This window comes from Balaenoptera borealis, assembly GCF_965194805.1.
Source record: "Balaenoptera borealis genome assembly, chromosome: 7".
NCBI lineage: Eukaryota > Metazoa > Chordata > Mammalia > Artiodactyla > Balaenopteridae > Balaenoptera > Balaenoptera borealis.
In genome coordinates, this window is record NC_138864.1 from 106,321,859 (window position 1) to 106,344,495 (window position 22,637).

Sequence of the window (22,637 nt, forward strand, 5' to 3'; positions counted from 1 at the left end):
GAAAACATATGATATCATTATATGATAAAGTATATGGAGAAATGCAAAATTGTCATTGTAAACGTTCAGCAATATATATTTTTTTAATTTAGTGATTCAAACATCATCATTTAATAAAATAAAATAAAGGCAAAAAAGAAGAAAAGAACTGTGCAGTAACTCTTCCAGCAGTTGAATGATGTTTTAAACATACTGGGCTGCTAAACCTGTTAGAAGAAAAATCTGGATCTAAGAAAATCTGGCAAAGCTATCTGAAATGAACCCCAATTTTTATCTTATCCTAAATGTTAAGATTATTTTTAAATGTTAATTTATAGATATTTGTACACTATGGGAAAAAGTGTCTGGTGAGCAGACAGCTGGCCAAGGGAAAACAGATCAGAGGCCAGGCAGGCTGTGGATCTTCTATTTACACCTTTAATAAAGTGTCTGACTCCCTCACAGAGTACAGGTCATCCTAGGGTTGATGGGTTGCCAAGCTGCTGCCAGAATATTTCGAACTGCCCAAGTCGCACTGTCTCAAGGTAACTCTGGAGATACAGCCTCTGTCCTTTAGTTCTCTCCAAAAGGTTTCAGTATTTTCATGGTCTCTCTTTTACCCATCTTTAAACCAATTAAGGGCATTTCTGAGCATTCACTGGTTTCCCAAGATACTGCAATGAAATAGCCATATCCCTAGGTCAGCAATGGTTCTGAAGAAAGCATCACTTATTATGGCACCAGACTGGACTGGGGAATTAAGAGCTTTGTGCTGTATTTCCACCTCTTTCTCTGGCCATGCTCACTGCTCTCTCCACCACCCACCACCTCTCTTGAGTCTTAGGAGGAGGTGCTGGAAGAGAGGAAATGCAGGTTAGCACCACCCAGGCTAGTGTCTGTGGGCCACTGCCAACTGATTTCTAGTTAACTACCAACAATTACCCACTCATTTGGCAAACAATTATCAGGTGTTGCTCCTGGCCAGGCCCCATGCCCTCAATTACTTTCCAAGTTTCTCCCACCCTCAAAGGTTAGGTTGGAAATCATGTTTCTCTGCTCTTTCTTAATTGATTCCTGCAGTATGTAGGACTACATGCCTGAATTAGAGTTAGGAATATCAAAAACATTTATAAATAATAAAGGATTCCCATATATTAGAAAGGAGAGTCTGTTATTCAAAAAGCCACAAAATATCTCATTTAGAGAAGACACTTAACAAAATATACATCTTAAAAATTCAGCAGTCAAGAATGCTTTTTATAATTGTTCCCATTTGAGCAACAAAGAATTAAAATGGATAAGAATTATAAACACAACTTCACACAAAATATGCAAGAAGCATCACCATGTTTTTCTGAGATTCCTCTTTGTGGTTATCTAACCACACACCAGGGAGGGACCAAAGTTTAGATGTGCCCCAGTCGCAGTGCCCCAAAGCGGCAGTGCACTCAAGGAGTTTCCTTCCCTCAGTAATGACATGGGGGAGACGGGGAGGCTTTACCAAGAAGCACACAATCCAGCTTCTTACCCAGTCTACTACCATCATCAACTGTCAAACCATTTGCTCCTCTTTGCAAGAGGAGCTCCTTTAGAAGGTCCCAATAACTTCTGCTTATATTGTTCGACCAGCTGGTTGAAGCGAATTTCTGTCTTGTTTCCCTTAGCTTTCTTCCTAGGTACCTACAAATGAAAGGTAAGGAAACATAAGATAATCAGTTTCAAGTATTAAGTATTACCTTACTCTTAGGCCGGCCAAGGGAGAAAGTAGGTTCAGAGATCTTGTCCACCACAAGAGGGACTTCCAGACAGTGACCCCGCAAGAATCATCCATCGGTAAGAAATCAGACCAGGAGTGCCTAAGAGAAGGGCCCCACTAAAATACCGTGTTTCAAAGGCCTCTCCCCCTTCAATTCCCAAATGTTCACACGAATCTCCTCCAAGATGAGTCAGCCCCAAGTCTGGATGGTCTTGCTTGTTGTCCTTTCCCTCACCAAGAATTACAGGGTTTCAAAGAGAGCTCTATAAGATAGTCTGATGGGTCAGAGGCTTCCCAGAGACACAGATTTCTTGAGTAGGATGAGAAGCTAATGCTTTTGTACCCTTCAAAGAAAGGAACTAGGCAAGAAAAAAAAGAAAATTTGACTTCACATGATCAAGAATGCAGGACCACCACTTTCTATTAAGAACTAGGGCTCCTTGGAAGCTAATGCCAGGGTTGACGAAGAAATAGGTAAGTTGGGACATCCGGTTGTACTAGAAAGTAAGGACACTATCAAAGACAGGGTCATGTCAGAAGGACTCAGGAGTCAACCTGAAGGGGCTTCTGCTGGCCTCAGATGGGACAAGAATAATGACTGCATCTGACTGAAACACATCAAGTACATAAAAACTCAGGAATTCACAATACTAAAAAAAATCTTACTGGTCATCAGAGGAGGTTGATAGGGCAACAACTCATTACTCTGGAAACTGATAAAAGGAAAAAAACAAAATCAAGCATTTACCCTGCCTTTCCTACACAAATGATATTTCATGGGAACCAAACAGTTGACGAGGGAAAATTCTTTTTTCTAGAATTCTTCTTAAAAAACACAAAAGCGTTGATAAAATTAGAAAATTACCATGCTGCAACTCATATTGAAATATGGATCTAGATAGCAGTCATCAGTGGGTGCTAAGACCCTTAGGTGGGAGGCTGATGGGGGACTTTACAAATGGAGGGATAAGGTAGACAATTCCTAAACTTACTGATGAATCACAGCATCACTAAAAATGGGGCAACCAGACACTATGCACCTTATGGTGCAATGCAACAGAAAGCACACAGCACCACCTATGAAATACTCTCGCCAAGAAAACTGAACTTGAATCTAATCAAGCCTCTAGATCTAACAACCAGTTTGTAGGCAACATGGGGTGTTAGAGGAACAAGTCAAATGACAGCACAAGGAAGAAAGCAACTAAATTCAAAATGTAATACATTCTAAGGCTAAGGACCTGGCTTATCCAACAAATTAACTGCATGGAAAAAATCGGGGTGGATGTAAGGAAGACTGGATATTATAGGGGAAAAAAAAAGATTTAAGAGATTTAAAAACGAAGTATAAGGAATTCCCTGGCGGTCCAGTGGTTAGGATTCTGCGCTTTCACTGCCGTGGCCCAGGTTCAAAACCTGGTCGGGGAACTAAGATCCCACAAGCTGTGTGTGGGGCATGGCCAAAAAAAAATTCCGAGTGTAACATGTGGACTTTGTTTGGGACCTGATTCATACTAACCAACTTAAAAAATGTATTTTTGGGCTTCCTTGGTGGCACAGTGGTTAAGAATCTGCCTGCCAATGCAGGGGACACAGGTTCGAGCCCTGGTCCGGGAAGATCCCACATGCTGCGGAGCAACTAAGCCAGTGCGCCACAACTACTGAGCCTGCGCTCTAGAGCCCGTGAGCCAAAACTACTGAGCCCATGTGCCACAACTACCGAAGCCCACGTGCCACAACTACTGAAGCCCACATGCCTAGAGCCCGTGCTCTGCAACAAGAGAAGCCACGGCAATGAGAAGCCCGCGCACCGCAAGGAAGAGTAGCCCCCGCTCGCAACTAGAGAAAGCCCGTGCACAGCAACGAAGATGCAACGCAGCCAAAAATAAATAAATTTTTTTTAAAAATGTATTTTTGAGGCAACTGGGAACGTTTTAATATGGGTTACATATTAGCTATTAAGAGCTTCTTATTAATTTCATTAGATGTGATGATGGCATAATATGTGTTTGTGTATATGTGTGTTTAAGGCCTGATCAGCTCGAGATGAATTCAGAGATATTTTTCTGAGCAATACACCTCATTTCCACATGAGGCACATTTACAAGTGAAGTAGAATTCGCTTTAATATATTCACAGGGTGGGGTGGGGTGGGGGGGGGTAGGTAAAACAAGATAATTGTTGAAGCAGAGTAACCAATACATGGGGTTCGTTTTATTTTTCTCCCCACTTTTAGGACCGTGTACCTCCACATCCTCTAAAAAGCTGCAATCCTGTACATAACTGCAATCTAGAAGCCCTTTCCTTTTGCACAACTAATCACGGCACAAGCGGCTGCCGACCCCAGCAGAGCTGTGCCATGCCAAAGCCTCAGGGCCTACAGAACTTACCTGCTTGGAAGATAATTTCTGCTTCTCTTGCTTCCAGTGGTTTATCTGGGGGTTTGGCTTCTTAGGAGGGAGAGGCTTCATTTTGTCTTTGTCCCGTAACCTGAAACAATATGGTCAAGTGTCACCCTGAGTTCCTCCTCTAATTGGGACCCCTGAGATTTTTCTCAGCCCAAAAGATCAAATGCCTTTTCTTACACTGGCTCTTTCTAAGCCCATGAGAAATCATGCTAAAAAGGGATACTGCAACAGAATGTCCTATGGCTCAACATCTGTATACTTGTCTTTTTGTTTTGGCTTAAAACCTCAAGGGGATCTCAAAAACCCTCATATACTTAACAAAAATTTTGTCAAGATCGACTTCTGTTGACAGCACTAATCTGTTGTCCCAAACAGAAACCTCAAGTAGATGGGCCTCAGCTGACAGAGACCGCCATCAGGACAGGAGGAAGCTCTTCAGAAGAGGAGAAAAATCGCGTGAAAGCCCGCACTGGAAGGCCCCTCTGAGGCCCCCTCTGCCGGTCCTGTTCCGGCCTCCATTTGGTCCAAGAGTGACTGTGCGGGTGTAGAGATACTTCATGTGGGACTGGCGCACACTAAGCTTCCCTTTCATCCAAACAAAGCCACAAAGAGGAAAAAGGGCGAAGCAAAACAAACCCTCTGAGCCGTCATCCTGCATCTCACCTAATTTTGGGGCCTCGGTGTGAGGGGAGCACCAGGACCTTTCTTCTCTTCTTCCCATCAGACAGCTCCACGTGCTCCACTTCGGCCTTGGTCTGGAAGCCTGTCCACGAGACAGATCCTGCCTTCTCCTCCTGCTCCGTGGGGGCCTTGCTTTGTTGATGCATGTGGTTCTGAGCTGTTTTCTGTTGCTGTTTTTTTCCAAGCTCTGGTTGTTCTTGCTGGGGCTGCTCACCAGTTGCCGACCCGGATTTCACTTTTTGCTGCATAAGACAAGAGAATGCCATTTAGTTACTGGGTGAGGTTTATTTGCTGGAAATACTCAGAAGAGGAATGAGCTGGTGAGAGAAGGGGAATTCTTCCCCCAAATAGTTAGAGACTATAGGAAAGTGAATGCAAGTAGTTCACAGGCCCTGAAATAGTAACAGATGGTTACTGGGTGGGGGACACAAAACAACCATTTCCCTTTCCACATACAGAAATAGGGGAAAAGTACAGGTATGTCCAAAACGCAAAAGCCAGTAGAAAATAGGCCAGTAGCATGGGACAATTACCAAAGGTGTAACAAACGTATAATGGGAATGAGAAGAAAGAAGAGAAATATTTGAAGTAATAAGAGCTAAAGATTTCCAAACTTAAGGACAGACACTAAACCACAGATCCAGGAAGCTCAGCCAAAAACCAAACAGGATATTAAAAAAAAAGAAAAAGAAAAAAGTACATCTAGGCATATCATATCAAACAGCAGAAAATCAAGGAGAAAATCTTAAAAGAAGCCAGAGGTAGGGAAAATACATTACCTACAGAGGAACAAAGTTAAGATTACATTGGATTAAAAAAAAAGATTACATTGGATTTCCCTTCAGAAACCATATAATAAGCAAGAAGAGAATCGAATGAAATATTTAAAGTTTGGGGGAAAAAAATCACCAACTTAGAATTCTTTACCTGTGTAATTATCCTTCAAAAGTGAAAGAAAAACAAAAACTTTCTCAGACAAACAAAAATTAAAGAAATCTGGGAATTCCCTGGCAGTCCATGGTTAGGACTCAGTGCTCTCACTGCCAGGGGCCCGGGTTCGAGTCATTGGGGAACTAGGATCCCACAGTACACACAGTGAGGCCGAAAAAAAAAAAAACTTTAAAGAAATTTATCACTGGTAGACCTGCCTTGCAAGAAATACTAAATGAATGTATTAAGGGAGGGGAAATGACAGGTCAGAAACTCGAATCCACACAGAGAAAGGAGAAAAACATTAGAGAAAAGATAAATGAAATGAAGATAAGGAAAAGATGACATGAGAAGGAAGACATAAAGTATGTTACAGATTTATTTTGCACTGAAGTGGGGGAAGAAAAAGAAGATTCATGTGAAATTAATGTAGTAATAATAATGTTATTTTGTCCTTTTCACCTCAGAAATCTAGATAGGCACACTGACACAACAAAGATCTATTATATGCCTCTTATGTGCCAGTCTCTAAGTGGTAAGGGTACAGATGGACAGAATGAAGTGTCTACCTTTTAGCACTCACAGCCCAGTGGAGAAAAGAGACATCCACAAAGTAAAAAACTAAAAAAAAGTTTAAGGAACTTCATGTAGTACAAGTAATAAAGTCTTATCTCTTTTGAGAGAGATGGGGAAATGCTACTTGTGGAATATGAGTATGGAAACTGAGTAGAAGTATCCTTGAGTCAGGGGAGAGGAACACTTTTACACAGAAAGATCAGTATGTACATAAGTGTAGGCAACAAATAAGGCAACCTGAATTTTTTTTTAAGCCAGTTGCTACAGAATCACCTCTGACTTAGGCAGTAAATAATTCTATAACTACAATAATAAAGCTGCCTTGAATAATAACCAGAACTCAGGTTTTTCCAACCCAGGGCCATTGTATTAACCACTGATACTGCTCCTCTAAAAGTCATGCTCAGGGCTTCCCTGGTGGAGCAGTGGTTAAGAATCCGCCTGCCAATGCAGGGGACATGGGTTCGAGCCCTGGTCCGGGAAGATCCCACATGCCGTGGACCAACTAAGCCCGTGCGCCACAACTACTGAGCCTGCACTCTAGAGCCCGCGAGCCACAACCACTGAGACCACGTGCCACAACTACTGAAGCCCGCGCACCTAGAGCCTGTGCTCCGCAATATAAGAAGCCACCGCAATGAGAAGCCCGCGCACTGCAACAAAGAGTAGCCCCTGCTCGGCGCAACTAGAGAAAACCCGTGTGCAGCAACAAAGACCCAACGCAGCAAAAATAAATAAATAAATTTATAAAAGTCATGCTCATGATATACACCATAAAGACACCAAAACACTGCAAATGTTTGGTATATACGCAAGTTAAGGTATAATATCAATGAGATCTGTAAGAGTTATGGTGTCAAGAATAACCTGGCCTTCTATGTCCTGTGGCAAGATGGGTAAGAGAACGAGTACTGACTGTGTGCTGACCGTGTAGTATGCGAGACAACTTAACACACGTTACCTCATTTAATCCTCATCAACCATATAACATAGATGATGTTAATCCTATTTTTACAAACTAGAAACTGAAGCTGAGAGAGGTAATAACTTGCCAAGGAACTCAGAAAGGGGCAGAGCCTGAGTTTGAACATGAATATTCTTGTTCCCAAAGTCCCTGTTCTTTCCTCTATGCTACACTAGATTAAAAAAAGTACTAAAACTATCAGGCATCAAACTTCTGGAGCCATCTAAGAAGAAAACAGAATTATGGAAGAGATAGCTGAAATCTACAGGTAATGTAAAACTTAACCTTGGCTATTAATTTTGACACGTACCATCACCAAACACTGCAGTACAAGCACTGCTGATTGGTAATAACATCAGTCTGATTCTCCTCTCTCCTTCCTCCCCGTTCTGTGGAGCTATCACAAGCCAGGCCAGCAGAAGCGAGATGGCCTGCAGAGTTCTAGGGAACTAAGAGTAAAGGGTAACAAAGAACCTAACGAGGAAGAGACCTACTTTAAGGGGGCAGAACCACAAACTGAACAAAACAGGAGTTTAAATATGGCCTGAAAAAAAAATTGTTTTAACTGAACTGTACACTTAAAAATAGTAAAGTTTATGTATATACTACTACCATTTAAAAAACAAAAACAGAAAAAACATTTCAGTTCTGTACCAGGCTGCGCTGGATCCTCAGTTCCTTTATTTTAAGTTTCCTTCGATCTTCCAAAGAGAACTCCACTATTGGTCTCTGTGGCAGAAGGGGACAGAAAGTCATTCATTAGATTTCTTAATCTCTGCATGCAATGAGCTGAGATATCGTCCCACCACTACCATCTTTCTTGCAAGTCAGAGGATGCTGCTCACTTCACTCTACTTAAAGGCAAGGGGCCAGTTCTGCAAGCAGTCTATCCAGTTTAGTGTTCCTTCTAATCATCTTATCACCTGAATCACTGATCACTCCTCCAACGCCTTGCCACTCTTACCCACCATACAAACGTCAGAGGGTTTTCCGCAAATGGCCCTCAGAGGAACATGCTCCCCCCCACAGGATGAGGCTCACCTTCTGAGGCCCAAAGATTTCTGGATTGTTGTTGATGTGGCGTAGGGCTGCCAGGGCATGCTCGTGCTCCTGGAACTCTGCAAAGGCATAGCCCAAGGACTGACCGTTAATTTTCCCATGAGCTCCTTTAAGGCCTCGCATTACCCGACACTACGAGTAGAACAAGAAAAAGAATCAGTAATTAGAGGATAAAGATCCTTAACAGCTTCAACAAGAAATCAGGTTATTGGAACAGTTTTCATATATGTCACCATCACAACAGTTTTACTGGAATAGCACTTATGAATGTCTGTTTTATTAGAATACACCTACGGAGAGCACAAAACGAGTTAAACAGATATTTTCTTGCTTTCTAAGAGCTTACAGACATCAACACAGACCCACAAATAAGCATGTAAATAAAATAAACTTCCTAAGGAAAAATTATAATAGCTAACTGTTGACACGACAATACACACAAGCTGAGAGGTACATGGTACTTGAGGTTGTATAAGTTAGAGCACTGAGGCTAAAAAGCCGTCTGTGGATCTCCTCACTGAAGACACCACTCAGAAAGGAAATTCCTGAAGAAGGGAAGGATAAGGGCCTGATGGCTGTAGATAAGAAAGACAATTCAGGTATGGGGAAGATCCTGCCCAACATATAGCCTCAGAAATACAGGAAGGAGCTTCAGCTGTCTTTGCTCAGAGCTCAGATCCTCTCTGGCGTGATTTTTCCCTAAATCCTTAAGCTGTAATAGGCATCCTGGGGCACCGAGGAACAGTAGGATATTTTGGGGTAACTGATTGTTTACATGCTTTTACTCCTGGAAGCTGTAGTTGTCATGTAACGGAGAAGTCTAGGTATTGGGTACACATGGATGCTGCATTTGGTGTGTGTCCGGTATCTACTCTGTGCCTAGAACTGTGCCATGTACTGTAGGATAATCAAGAAAGCATAAAATGAGGCTCCTATCCTCAAGAGGCTTACTATCTTACTGAGACACGATATTTACACGTATGAAAGAATTAAAGAGAAAATTCAATATAATGCAAATATTGTAAAACACACATACATTTCTCTAAATGATGGCAGGTGTTAAATGTGCAGACTCTTACTAAGTATTGTGGATGTTAATGAGAAATTACACAACTCACCCCTATGCCAGTAACAGCTGAACAGTTACCAAGTTTTACCAAGAGTGGTGTCGGCTACGTGCTGACATGTTCATATTCTCTCCTGGAATTCCCTGAATACCAATACCTTACATTTTGAAGAGGATTTCCAGGAGTAGGAAAATAGTTTACGGTGATGAATCAGAGCAAAGCAGATTCATAATATTGGCTAGGTTACTTATTCAATAAACACTAATCAAGAGATGACTATGTGCCAGGTATTATGCCAAGAACTGGGAACAATGAGATTAACGCCTGCTCTCCAAGAGCTCAGCCTGGTGGGGAGCAATGACCGGCAGAACATCACAGGACATGTAGCAGTCAGTACTATGACAGAGGTACGCAGGGGTGTTGTGGGAGCAGAGGAGAGCTTTCTGTATGCACACAGAGCCTAACCAAGTCTTGGTGTGAATCCAGAGTTTGTCTAACACAACTGCTGAAGACCCGGTGGCTCCCTATGCTCACCACGGGGCACTGAGGACTCTTACTACAGGGTAAGAGCCTATACGGCAGTGAAACGCCCTTCTAAAGAGCAAAGCACACAGATTATTTTCTCTGCAAGAAAACTAACCTTACAGCACCTGGTATAATGCTGAGAACACAGCAGGTATTCAATAAATGCTTGCTAAATTAATTCATGAGGGCAGAGACTTCCTCACATTCTGCTGCAATTTGGTCAGATGTGAAAGGCAGTTCTTAGAAGAGGTAAAAAAAAAATTTTCAACCCCAAAAAACCATAAAAATCACCAAACTCAGCCTTGTCTGCTGACAGTGTGTCCAAAAGAAAATCTGTCAATCTGCCAGCACCACAGCCTGAACTAAATACTCGATCTGACCCAGGATGAGTACCTAAGTTCTGAGTGGGCAGGGCCAACTCTCACCTCCTTGATGCGCACCCCCTTCTCCCCTCCAGTGGCATTCAGCAGCAGCTTTCTGAGCCGTCTGTCATCCATGGCCTTTGGGAGATTGTGCAGGCACAGCCTGGTCCGGGAGACAAAGATATTCTGGTCCTTGAGTTTCTGATGCTTCAGCAGCTCAAACTGAAAGAACAACAAATTGTTAACAATACAATCCACCCTTTAAAAATACAGGCTCATAATTCTCCAACAGGTAAGAATCATGACCCCTATCCAATAACCACACATCTAGAAAAAAGGAGGGAAACCACCCACCCTGCAGCCTTATGATACTCAGCACAGGGAAAGAAAGGGCCAAGGAAGCAAGATGATGGTGGGGAGGTGATAAGATCATGGGCTCTGGAGTCAGACTGAATTAGAAATCCATCTCTAACTGGAGAAGCTACATAAAATTGTTTAAGCCTCAATAATTTCACCTACAGAGTAGAACTGTAGATCAAAATATAAGATCAATCTTTCAGTACTGATGTGAGGCTGCAATGAGGTAATACACATGAAATCCCAAGCTCAAACCTGGCCCAGAGCAAATAAAAAATAATACTGTAGTTAACATCTATGCCAAGCCCTTACCTACCCATCAACTCAAACTAATTACTTACTCCTTCCAAAAGGAAATGGAATTTATTTAAAGAATTCTTGATAGAATATTGTCTCGTCTCAACTCTGCCACCTTGAGGCAAAGAAACGTCAATGGCCATAGAAACAAATTGCCTCTAGAGCCTCAACTATGCTGCACAAAGCACTGGTCCCAGGGCAACCTGTCTCTAAAGAGAAAGGATGACATTCTTCTCCTGATTTGTTTGTTAAAATTAGCTCAGTAGAAAAAAGTTTTAAATTAAATTTTTTCTTTTATCAAGTTTCATTCCTGCTGCTTCTTGTTTGGTAAAGGTACTAACAAATCATAAAATAAACAAATACCCTGGAAATGAATATTAAAAGGGCTATTTGAAGAGGTTATCATGCTTAAATTCAACAGTCTAATTTTTCTCCTAGGAAAAACTGTGCCTGCTCTGAATTACAATGTGTATACTCTAGTGAGCTTTTTGCTAGAAAAATTCACTCTAAGGGAGAATTAAATGTGTCACTATCACACTGTGATCAGAAAAGGGCATACAATGCCCTCCAAATAACCATGATTTCCAGATGTTCACTACCCAAAAAAGTTGAGAACACTAGTCTAGAAACTGTACAGAGAAAAGACATGCTGCCTCTTGCTGTCACTATATTCTCATCTCTGTCCATCATCTTCTGCACTTTCAGGTTCCATAGTTAATTCTGTTAATGATCATGCATCTTTACCATTCTAGGCTGGCTTAGCTTTTTGAAAGTAACCTATACGGGCAAAAGTAAAAATTACCGGAACAAATATCGCCGAGCAGCAAAGGAACTCAATAGGATCAGTTATCAGTGGAAATCCCATAACATAGAGTTTTCCTAAAATGATTTTATAATCTGGAGACACCACCCAACCCCCATCAAAACAGACATCTTAACTCTCCCTTCCAAGACCCACATCTATACCTCCTTCCCTACTAACTCTAGCCACCCTGACCTTCCTTTATGTTATTCTGCATTTATACGGACACCTAACCTAATTATATACAGCCTGAGCCTCTAGGTATCTACTCCATGATCCAGAAGCATACTATCTGGCATTAGTATGCTTAATACTGCTGAGTATTATGCCTAATACTGCTGAGCATTAGGAAAATAAAGAATAAGACCCAGTCCTTATAATGGCATATAATGCTGACGTGATATTATGTTTAATGCTGGGTTAGTTGCTGTTTCACCTGTGTGCTTGTTTTCTAACAACAGTGTAAGCAGCACCTGTGACCGATACTTGCTTGGCTCTTTGATGAGCATCTCTAGCATTCAATTATTATTATTTATGGATTTTATTAAGTCATGCAGAACATGAAGACTGGTGCCTAATCTACTCACTCGTTCTCTTTTGGCCATATCAGCAGCACTCACACCCTCTGCAGCCTTCGTCCCAGCACGAATCACTGCAGAAAGAGGGAAAAAGGCCAAGACATCAGCAAGGGAATTTTCACTGAGCAATAAGAGGAATGTGATTTGAATGATGCAAGCTCTCTGTACAGGGCCCTGAGGACTATGCTGGCCAGGACATAGTGGCATCTGGGTAGGTCCAGAAATAGGCTACAGGGCTAAGTTCTTGTCTATGAGCTGCTCTCAAGGACTAAAACTCTGAACATTTTGTGATTTTGTTCCTCTCCTTCCTTTCCCTCAAAGAGTTTCATGTACATGCCCAAAGTCAGATGGAAAGGCCTAGAGGAAGTTCTGGAAATAAGTACATTTTAGGCATCTAGAATGCAAAAATGCTCTACCTATAACCTGTCCTTGGAATTTCACTGCGCATGTATTTGGGAGCCATTACTAAGCAGTGAGATAAGCCAACCTAGAAAACAGCTACATCGTAACACAGGGCCTAGTCTCAAAGGCTAATGGTCTCCCATTTGCTAGTCCAGGCTGGGCAGCTGTGCAGCAGGTGGCAATATTGTGTGACCTAGAGAAAAGGATTCTTTTGTCTTAATTAAAGCTCATTCCTGATTATCTTTCTGACATTAATGGAAAGGTACTCAGTGCATATTTAAAATCCATGAGTAATCCAAAAGAGTAATTTTAGTCATAATTTTCAACTTCTTCAGAAAACCTATCAGGAATGATGACAAAAGGCAAAGGTAATTTGAGTTTTTCCTCCCTCTTTGCCCGGCTAATCCTCTGACAAAAAGGTCTAAAGGCAAGCAGGCAGAAAGGAGAACGGGACTCGTTAATCCATGAACTGGGTGAAGCCTTCCTAACAGAAAGCCACATCTACTAAAGTGGATTAACAATATATCACTGTTAAAGAGGACGTAGGGTTTTTAATTTGAAACATGCCCCAAACATACTACTGCCAGGTCACTGTCACAGCAAGGGGCCAGCTACTCAGAAGCCTGGTTCCCATCTCCCTGCCACCACTCACAGCCTTCTCGGGCCAGATAGAGGTTCCGGGTCCCAGTCGGCTTCTTCACCTTCTTTGTCCGGAGCTTTGCAGCCTCATCACGGGTCACTGCCAAGTCAACCTTAAGCTGCCGGCCATCCAGTTTAAGCCCACCACTCTGTAACAGATTGCAACCTCTCTTAAAATTCATGATGAGTAGAAACTAAGCACCTGACAAGGAACACCAAGGAAAGGGAAAACAGCAAACCCCAATTATGCTGTGGAACCCAACCCCCAGGATGTTTTAGCCCAGCTGGTTGCAAGTAGATCACTGAGCCGAACAGTATTTAGCACAGCTGTGCAAAGGCCACATGTTCGTTTGTTTTAAGGGAGCTGATTAGTCCCAAAGTAGGCCCAAATTGAGGAAAATGATCTGTAAACTGGCAAATTTTTAGTACTCTAAAGAAAGCTAATGAAATGGTAGTATTAACTCTACTCAGGAGAATTTAAGAGACAATGGCAATACAGAGTAACTTATCTCAAAACAACTTATACTTGGTTATAGAATACACAGAAAAATTCTCCATCACCTACACACTTTCTCTCTCAAACATTTACTCCACTTCACAGATGGCCTTAATCCCTTCTTGTCCCAGTGTTTCATGTCATCAGCCTAGGATAGAGACTGACATACAGAGAGTGAACCATAAATAGATTATTATACCTGCTTCCTCACCTGTAAAGTAAGAATAATGATTGTACTTACTTTATATACACCTACAGGGCTGATGTGAGGATTAAATAAAGTAATGCATGTAAAGCTCCGTGCCTAACATACACTACGTGCTCAACAAGTGTTAGCTTTATTATTATTATATCATTGACAATAATAATAATAAAGCTTTGTGTAAACATCAGATGTCGCCCCTGGGAGCCACTACTGCCTAAGTTACAGAGTAAAGAAATGTCTTCCTTACCTCGGTATCTGGAGAGGCAGCTTCGAGGCATTTCTGAGCCGCTTCTTGAGTCATGAACTGGGCAAATGCACAACCTGCACAGAGAGACAAAACTAAGTAGATCCCAAACACCCATGGCCCACCAGGAATCCAAAGACAACACTACAAATGGTGGCAGCCTGACACAGAGTGGAGGGGTGGTAGCATCCTTTTGTTTAGTGCTATGAGACTTAACTAAGAAGCACTGTGTCAGGCGCTGGAGGTTCAAAGACAGGTAAGATAGCACACCTGCTCACAATGAAATTTTATCATTACTTCCTTCATCTTTTCTAAGGCTTCTTAGAAACTTTAGTCTCACCATCCCACTCCTTAATAAGAAATATCCACAAGAAATCCGAAGAAATTCCAGCCTAACGTTTAATTCAGCATCACTCTCTGCACGCCTATTAGAGGACTAAAGAAACAACCACTTAAGCCTGAAATTAAATTACAGAGCTCACTGTCATCACAGTCACTGGAAGGCATTGTACAAGGACAGATCTAGCTCTTGTAGTAAAAAAAAGTCCCTGGCCTCTATCCCATGAATATAGTGGTGAACCAGAAAGCCGCGAGCTCAACTCTTTTTTGTTTTGTTTTCATGAATTCAACTCGACTCATGCTGGAGAATTTCCACACCTTTCACTGGTTAGAGGCAGGGCCAATCAACCCATCCTAATTTTCTGCTCTTGATGAAAAGCAGCTTTTGTAAGAAAAACAAGTTCACCTTACAGTAAACTCAAAAAAAAAAAATTAAGTTCCATAATATTTTGTTAGTATTCCTTTAAACTTTAATTATTCCCTCATATATGAAAATAATGCCATATTTCCTGGAGCTACTGGAGCACTGATCTTTTGCCCCTCTAAGAATGAATGGCAGCAGACTAACTGAAGGGACACCTGTGGCAGGCCAACCCAAGGGTCGCCATCTAGTGAGGTCTTCCCTGCTTCCTCCAGGCAGAGCCAAGTGCCCCCCTCAACCCCCCCGCCGGTCCTCCACTCTCATCTCTATTACAGCACTGGTCAGGTGGCATCTTCCCCAAAAGACTTGAATGTCTCTGGAAGAGGGGCCATGTTTCTTGGCTGTTTCTACATTTGTAGCACCTACCATAATGTTCAGCATTAGTAGATACTCAATAGGAAGAAACAAGTAATATAGAAAGAAATATGGGGGGAAAAATGTTTCTAACAGGCACATTAGCCTGTTTGTCCAATATGAAGAAAATAGGATGAGTTCCTCTCTCTGAATGGGTAAGAATTTTACCATTGGAATTTCCACGGTAACTACTGGGTTAAATCCTACCACCTTCCTAAAAGTCTTCAGACAATACTTAGCTCTTCCAGGCAGTGAAATAGCATGCTGACAAGGATGAGGTATAGGAGGAGGTTGTGTGAGGAGGCAGAAAAAGTGCCAGAAAATTTTAATATGAGTTCAGGAAAGACAATGCATTATGAAAAAAAAATAATGGAAACTATGCCTATCAAGACCATTAACTCTCAGCTAACATTAACAGACCAAGAAAGAGACTGAGCAAGTCAACTACAGACTCCATTCTGAAAATGTCAACCCAATACACTACCGCACCCAGAGAGAGACAAAAGAGATCATCAAAGTCAAGCAATATCCTACAGTACTTGTAACATTTTATGCAATCCTAGTTGCCCATTTTCAGAAAAATATACTAGAAATGGAGAAGGTCCAAGAAGCATAACTGAATATCAGAGCTGAACGCACGTTAAGTGATTAGTTGAACCCACTCGTTTTACAGATAAGAAACTGAAGCCCACGGTGGTTAAATGATTGCCAAAAATCACCCAGCTGGTCTATGGTTTAGCTGGGATTAGATCCCTAATCTCCAGGAAGCAGTTCAGTTTTCTTTCCATTATACTACCTCATTTACATCCTTCATAGCTGAGTAAAAACCAAAAATGATCAAGTTTCATCAAACTGGAAAATAAGAAGGTTCAAAATGGAGGCAATTAATCCATAGATAGGCTCCAAAGAGCCCCAAAACAGTCAGAAATGGCATTTTTCTGAGGACAGGGTTCAGAGTTTTTGCTAGATCTCAAAGGAATCAAGAACCAGAATGAATTAAGAATTCACTGCTTTAGTAGAAGGACTGCAGTTGATAAAATCAAAGATTATGAACGGGTTGAAAAGGTGCTTACCTAACAACAGTATATTAGAATGAGGAGTGGTCAACCTTTAAGCACAAAAGAAATAGCTTTGGGGGGGGGGGAAAGAAAAAACTGAGGCAGCACTCCTGCTACATAGTTTTCCTTCTGACTGTTGCCACTGCAACAAAGTTTCTGTCAGTTTCCATCTCTAACAAAAGCAACTGAAAAACATCCCAGCAATTTCAAGCAATGTGGAATGATTAATACCGGTGAGATGCTATCACATCTGAAATTCAAAGAACAACAAATGAAATTCATTACCCTGAAGTAAATAAGCAAGAGCTTAAAAAGCTGAGACAAAATCATGGCTGGCAGCACCATTACAGATGCTGAGTTTGACATCACGGAAGACAACCTCAGAATGTCCTTGGTGCTTCTATGGATCACAGAAACCTGGATAATGGCGGACCCCTCAGAATGGCACACATTATGCTCTCACGTAACCTAGTCAGTGCCCATGGCAGTGGTCTCAACCCTTTTGGGCCTGACCAGCTGACAGCAAATACCTTTAGAATGCTCTGTGTCTGGATGCAAGACAATGCGGACATATTTAAGATCTCCAAACTGCTGGAGGAGCTCTCCAAGGTCTTCTTCCTCTGAGTCGAAGGACAGGTTTCTGTGGAGGACAATCAGGCCACAAGAAAGGTCAGTTACAAAAGTGAGATCCTGCATTCCAGTACAAGGTGAGTGAGTTAGACATCAACTGGAGTGGTTCCCTTGCTCATAACCGCCCTTCCCAGGGACAGCACCAGGGGGTGGCTCCCACTAGCCAGGCCTCCAGTGCATGACGCTGCCTATCGGCCGTAAGCAACTGACCTTCCTCTGTTAATCAAATACTCCTTCCCAAGAATATAAAACTTGAACAGACATATACAAAGACCAGAAGTTGTAGATATAGATTCACTTCAAAACAGCAGTGTCCCACTTGAGGGAAACTTATGGGGAGCTGAAAATGTTCTATATCTTGATCAGAGTGATGGTTACATGGATATACATATATCCATGTATAAAGGTATATGTATATAGATGGTTATATACATGAAAAATGTCACTGATTGTACACTTACATTAACACACTTTACAGAATACACGTTATACCTTAACAAGGGATAGAAAAAAGGATGGGTGTCTTCAGAGAAAAGAACACATAGCCTTCTGCAGCCAGGGTCCCAGAACCACCCAGATCTTCATCCCCTTCTTGAGGTCTGCTCTTTGACAACTTTTATTCTGTGAGCCACCCTAATGTCCAACAAACCAGCCTTTTCACTTAAACTGGCCAAAATTAGTTTCCCTTACTACAACCAAAAGACTCACAGACAGCTAATGAAAAGTCAAATGTCACTCAACGTCTCCTCTGTACTCCTATGAAATCCAGGTTTCAGTTAAAATTTTACAGAAGTCAGAAAATCCTTCAAAATAATAACTCAAAACCAAACATGGTAAAGTTTACTAGCTAAGTGCAAAAAAAAAAAACAAAACTACTATTTCTCTCGATGGGATTAAAAAATGTTGGAAGAAGATTTTGTTCCACTAAATTTCAACACAGTGTAAAGATTCCTCTTTTCCCAGCTATGCACAGCCTTCCAGGGGTAAGAAAAACAGTCCCAAATAAATATCTACAATTTTACTTCTCTTATGCTAGTTAACAACCCCATAAACAGTTCTATCTTATGGAGTTACCAAGATAAAAAAGATGTTCTGGAATAAGACATATGCTAGCTACATTATTTCTTCTAATTTGCCTCATCGTGGACATAGTTTTCTTTCTTCCATCCTTTACTTTCCTAAGTTCTTTTTTAATTAAAAGATGTATAAGGAATGGTATCCTTGGTATTGAGGTCACAGGCTTCTAAGTGTGGGCTTCTAAGTGTGACATTCTTTCTTTCCTGTTACATAGAATCCTTTACAAATACAAAATTATATGGAAATTACAAATAACACAGTAAAAAAAAAACCTGGAAAGACATGCTATAAAGAAAGAAAATGGGACATATGTACACTAATATGTATAAAATGGATAATTAATAAGAACCTGCTGTATAAAAAAATTAATTAAATTCAAAAATTAAAAAAAAGAAAGAAAATGGGCTACAGCACAGCATGTATAGGCTAAAATCATCTTTGTAAATATTTATGATATTATGAATATGTGTGTGGGTGTTCCCCAAGCAGTGATTAAGGTTAACTTTTTGCTTATTCATTTCCTATATTTCCCACAATAAACATAAATTACTTGTATAATGAAAACAATCTTAAAAGACTATACAGGAGAATAAAATAGACATCTCTAAAATAAGACCCAAATGGCCCTAGCACAATGGTACTTAAGAAAGGATGAGAAGGCATGCTTGAGGTATGCCGAAGATATCCCAACCTCCTGAAAATACCAACCTACTGCAGTCAGTAGGACTAAAACAGCAATGGCAACATGATACAACACCTATCTCCCTCCCTCAGTTTTCCAGGAAACAGATGGGATGCCTCACTATACTCTGGACATGACTTTAGAAGATAAGTTAGGCATGAAGAGAGAATTCGTTTGGGATAAGTGGTATCACCCCTCCCCAGCACTCACCCTAAAACAAAGGCCAGAAGCAAGATGGTTCTAATAGTTGAAAAACTGATTTGTTCCAAATGATCCCACCCCAATTACAAAGAATGAAATCTAAATGAGGACAAGATATAAAGACCCCTGCTATTTATCTTCTGTGTATAGTTCTGATTCTCCTACACATTTCTCATTGTGTGCTATGTTCCTAGGCAGATGTGCTAATGGTCTTAGATGCATCTAACTTTTTGGCCTAACTAACAGAATTAGTGCAAAAAGAAGAAGACGAAGAAAGGAAAGAAGGGAGGGAGGAAGAAGGGAAGAAAAGAAACCTATGAAGGCAACACAAACAGCAGTTCTCAAGATAGAAAGTCATACCTGATAAAGACAGTTTTCCCTTCATTCACATCAGAGGGTAATTTCCTCTTCTTCTTCTTCTTTTTCGAGACTTGTATATCCAAAGTAAAAAGAAAAACAACAAACTGAAAAAGACTAGTACAAGCCTTACAACAAAGACTTTTAAATATATAAAGATCTTACATAAATTAAGAACTCCAATTAAAAATGAACAAAGGATATGCAACTAAATATTCAAAGATGCTCAAACGCACTCATAATTAAAGAAAAACACAGCACAAGAAATGAGATACTATTTATCACCAACAGATTGGCAAACAACAAAAAAGACAGATGAAATCCATTGTGGTCAGGGTGTGGGGAAAAGAAGAGATTCCCATATACTGTTGTGACAGTGTAAACTTTCTGGAAATATAAAATGTAAAAATTTGAGGAGAAAAAAAATATATCTACATTTGCATACACAACTATACATTATATTCTACATAAGTGCATATACATTCATGTTTTTGCTTATAAAAGCATTAACTATCCTTAGATACACAAGAAACACTGGTTGTCTCTGGGGAGGGGCCCTAAGTGGCTGCGGATTTGGGTTTAAGGGAGACTCATTGATTTTAAGAATAGACATATATGCTTATATATACACAGAAAATTTCTGGAAGGATACAAAAGAAATAACAGATTATTTTGGGGGACTACTGGGAGGATTGGTGAGGAACTTTTTTTTTTTATAAATTTATTTATTTATTCATTTATTTAATTTTTGGCTGCATTGGGTCTTCACTGCTGCACGCGGGCTTTCTCTAGTTGCAGTGAGCGGGGGCTACTCTTTGTTGCGGGGCACAGGTTTCTCATTGTGGTGGCTTCTCTTGTTGCAGAGCACAGGCTCTAGGCGTGCGGGCTTCAGTAGTTGTGGCACACGGGCTTCGGTAGTTGTGGCTCGCGGGGTCTAGAGTGCAGGCTCAGTAGTTGTGGCACACGGGCTTAGTTGCTCCGCGGCATGTGGGATCTTCCCGGACCAGGGCTCGAACCCATGTCCCCTGCAGTGGCAGGCAGATTCTTAACCACTGCGCCACCAGGGAAGCCCGTGAGGAACTTTTAAAGATCTTACATAAATTAAGATCTTACATAAATTTCTATATTACACCCTTCTGCACTATTTATATTTTTTGTACTGTATTTTTAATTAATTTTCTCCCATTACTATCCATCAGTCTTATAATTTTTTCAAGTGAAAGAATGGTAAGAGACAGCTGAATCTGGTTGTAGAATGCAGGGTCTCTCAGCTCCTTCAGAATAAAAGCTTCTTTGTTTCTAAGGTGTCTACTATTCTCTCCTCACAGAAAAAGCTTATTTCCTCAGATTTCTCATATGGTCAAATCAACGCCAGACTTACAGAAAAGGGAGAAGGGAGACCTGATAAGTGAATAAAAACCTCCACCCAGACAAACTAAAGGACTACTTACTGACCGCTCCTCATTCTGTAATGACCTGCCTCCCTCAATAAACTAGTTGAGTTTAAACCCAACATTCTTGATAAAAGTAGCAATGTGGTTTGGTTACAGTTTTACAAAATGCCCCAGGAAGTCCCTTATCCCGATTTCAGTTCAAAATTGTTGTTTATACTCCACCACTGCCACAGAACAGTAACAGTGACAATACTAGTAGTACAAGGCATTAGTCACACAAATAAGTTAATCTTCACAACAACCCTATGCGGTTATTATCTCCATTTTATAGATGAAGAAACTGAGGTATAAAGAGGTTAAGTAACTTGCCCCAAAGTCATACCTTAAAAAAGGAGCAGAGACAGGATTTGAAACCCTCTGCCAAACAAGCTATACTTGTGATCTCTAGGAAATGTGGCGTTTTATTTTAACTCCTGTTCACCCAGTGTCTAGCACTGCAGGCACTCTGAATATTTGTTGTCTGAATAAACGAAGGTGTAGTAATAGTAAAAAAAAAAAAGTACATTTTTCTTTCATGACAGGTTTAAAAATCACTGTCACATGAAGCATCTATTCCAACCTTTCCAAAGAGCAAACACATGGGCATTTACATACAACATGGGAAGGGTGTGCACATAAGTGTTCATTCATCAGTTCCAAATTGTTTCATCTACAGTTTTAAAAAACTCTGATGAAAGTGCAGAAGTGTTTTTGTTGGTCTTTGCTTGTCTTCTTGCCAATCCTTTGTGACTGAAAGTAGTGGAGCCAGATCAAAAGCTCCTAGAGAACAGGATTTTTTTTTCTGTTCAGCCCAAAGTTTAACATTAGTAGGTGTTCAATAAATGTTTCTTTTTAAGCAAATGATGAGGAAAGGAGACTTGATTTGCTCAACTGAATGGAGTAGTGGAATGCTCAGACTGCCTCCGCCTCCCTCCCAGTGACCACTAAAGGCAGAAGATTTTATCAGCAGCCATCTTACATCTAACTTAATGAGACTCACACATTTTTTAGAAGATTGTTGGTGGCGGGGGCGGCGGGGGGGGGGGGCACATAAAAATAAGATTAGTAGCAACAAAGGCAACTAATACTGTTGGGAAGGTACTCTCCGCAATGTCAGGAGATAGGGACCTCTAACATCCAATCACAGATGAAGTAATGTGGAAACTAGAGGCAAGGACTTGACCAGAACCAGACAACTAGAAATGGAAAAGCCAGGACTTGAACCCACATGATTTGACTCCTAAGCCCATGATAAAAGGCAAAAAAGACTGCTTAAAAGAACTGAGCTTTTCCAGATAAGAAATTCTGAGTTCAGTAGTGTGTTACTATCATAATGGATTATTTTATTGTTGTTGTCAGTCTTCATCCTGGAAGGTGCCAGTGATTCAAGTACCTCTGATTCTGAGTAGAATATACTAAGCTGATGTTCTGGGGTTTGCTAACACTGCAGACATACTTAAAATAATACCTCTAATCACTGAGGGGAAAAAACACCATCTTTGGGCTTTCAAATCTACTCCATATAATCTGTTGTTTACAGACAACAGCATGGATGGAAAAATACAAGTGTTTCCCTTCCTGAGTTTGTTACATTTAATAAAATGTAATTTTAGTACAGAAGTAAATAAATTAAATTAAATTAATTGAATAGAACCCATTTTAGTGGTAGGATGCAATATCCTGTTTATCCAGTTATTCATTCAATTTGGGTAATTGAGAGAGACAGAGGCAGTGCCTCAGCATTAAGCTAGGTTTTAA

The 22,637-nt window shown here is 40.8% G+C and overlaps 1 protein-coding gene across 2 annotated transcripts in view; it reads right to left on the reverse strand.

The window, feature by feature from the left end:
* Window positions 1–64: 64 nt before the first annotated feature.
* RBM28 (RNA binding motif protein 28) overlaps window positions 65–22,637 on the reverse strand; it is a 29,437-nt gene continuing 6,864 nt past the window's right edge. For both annotated transcript variants that reach the window (XM_082400034.1, XM_082400035.1), the window contains exons 9-19: window positions 19,450–19,519; window positions 17,030–17,139; window positions 14,331–14,404; window positions 13,396–13,531; window positions 12,351–12,415; window positions 10,371–10,529; window positions 8,336–8,485; window positions 7,949–8,023; window positions 4,807–5,066; window positions 4,126–4,225; window positions 65–1,659 (exon numbers count right to left, since the gene is read on the reverse strand). In XM_082400034.1, coding sequence (XP_082256160.1) covers window positions 1,525–1,659; window positions 4,126–4,225; window positions 4,807–5,066; window positions 7,949–8,023; window positions 8,336–8,485; window positions 10,371–10,529; window positions 12,351–12,415; window positions 13,396–13,531; window positions 14,331–14,404; window positions 17,030–17,139; window positions 19,450–19,519 — 1,334 coding nt within the window. In that variant the 3' untranslated portion in view covers window positions 65–1,524. The remainder of the gene's footprint in view (window positions 1,660–4,125; window positions 4,226–4,806; window positions 5,067–7,948; window positions 8,024–8,335; window positions 8,486–10,370; window positions 10,530–12,350; window positions 12,416–13,395; window positions 13,532–14,330; window positions 14,405–17,029; window positions 17,140–19,449; window positions 19,520–22,637) is intronic.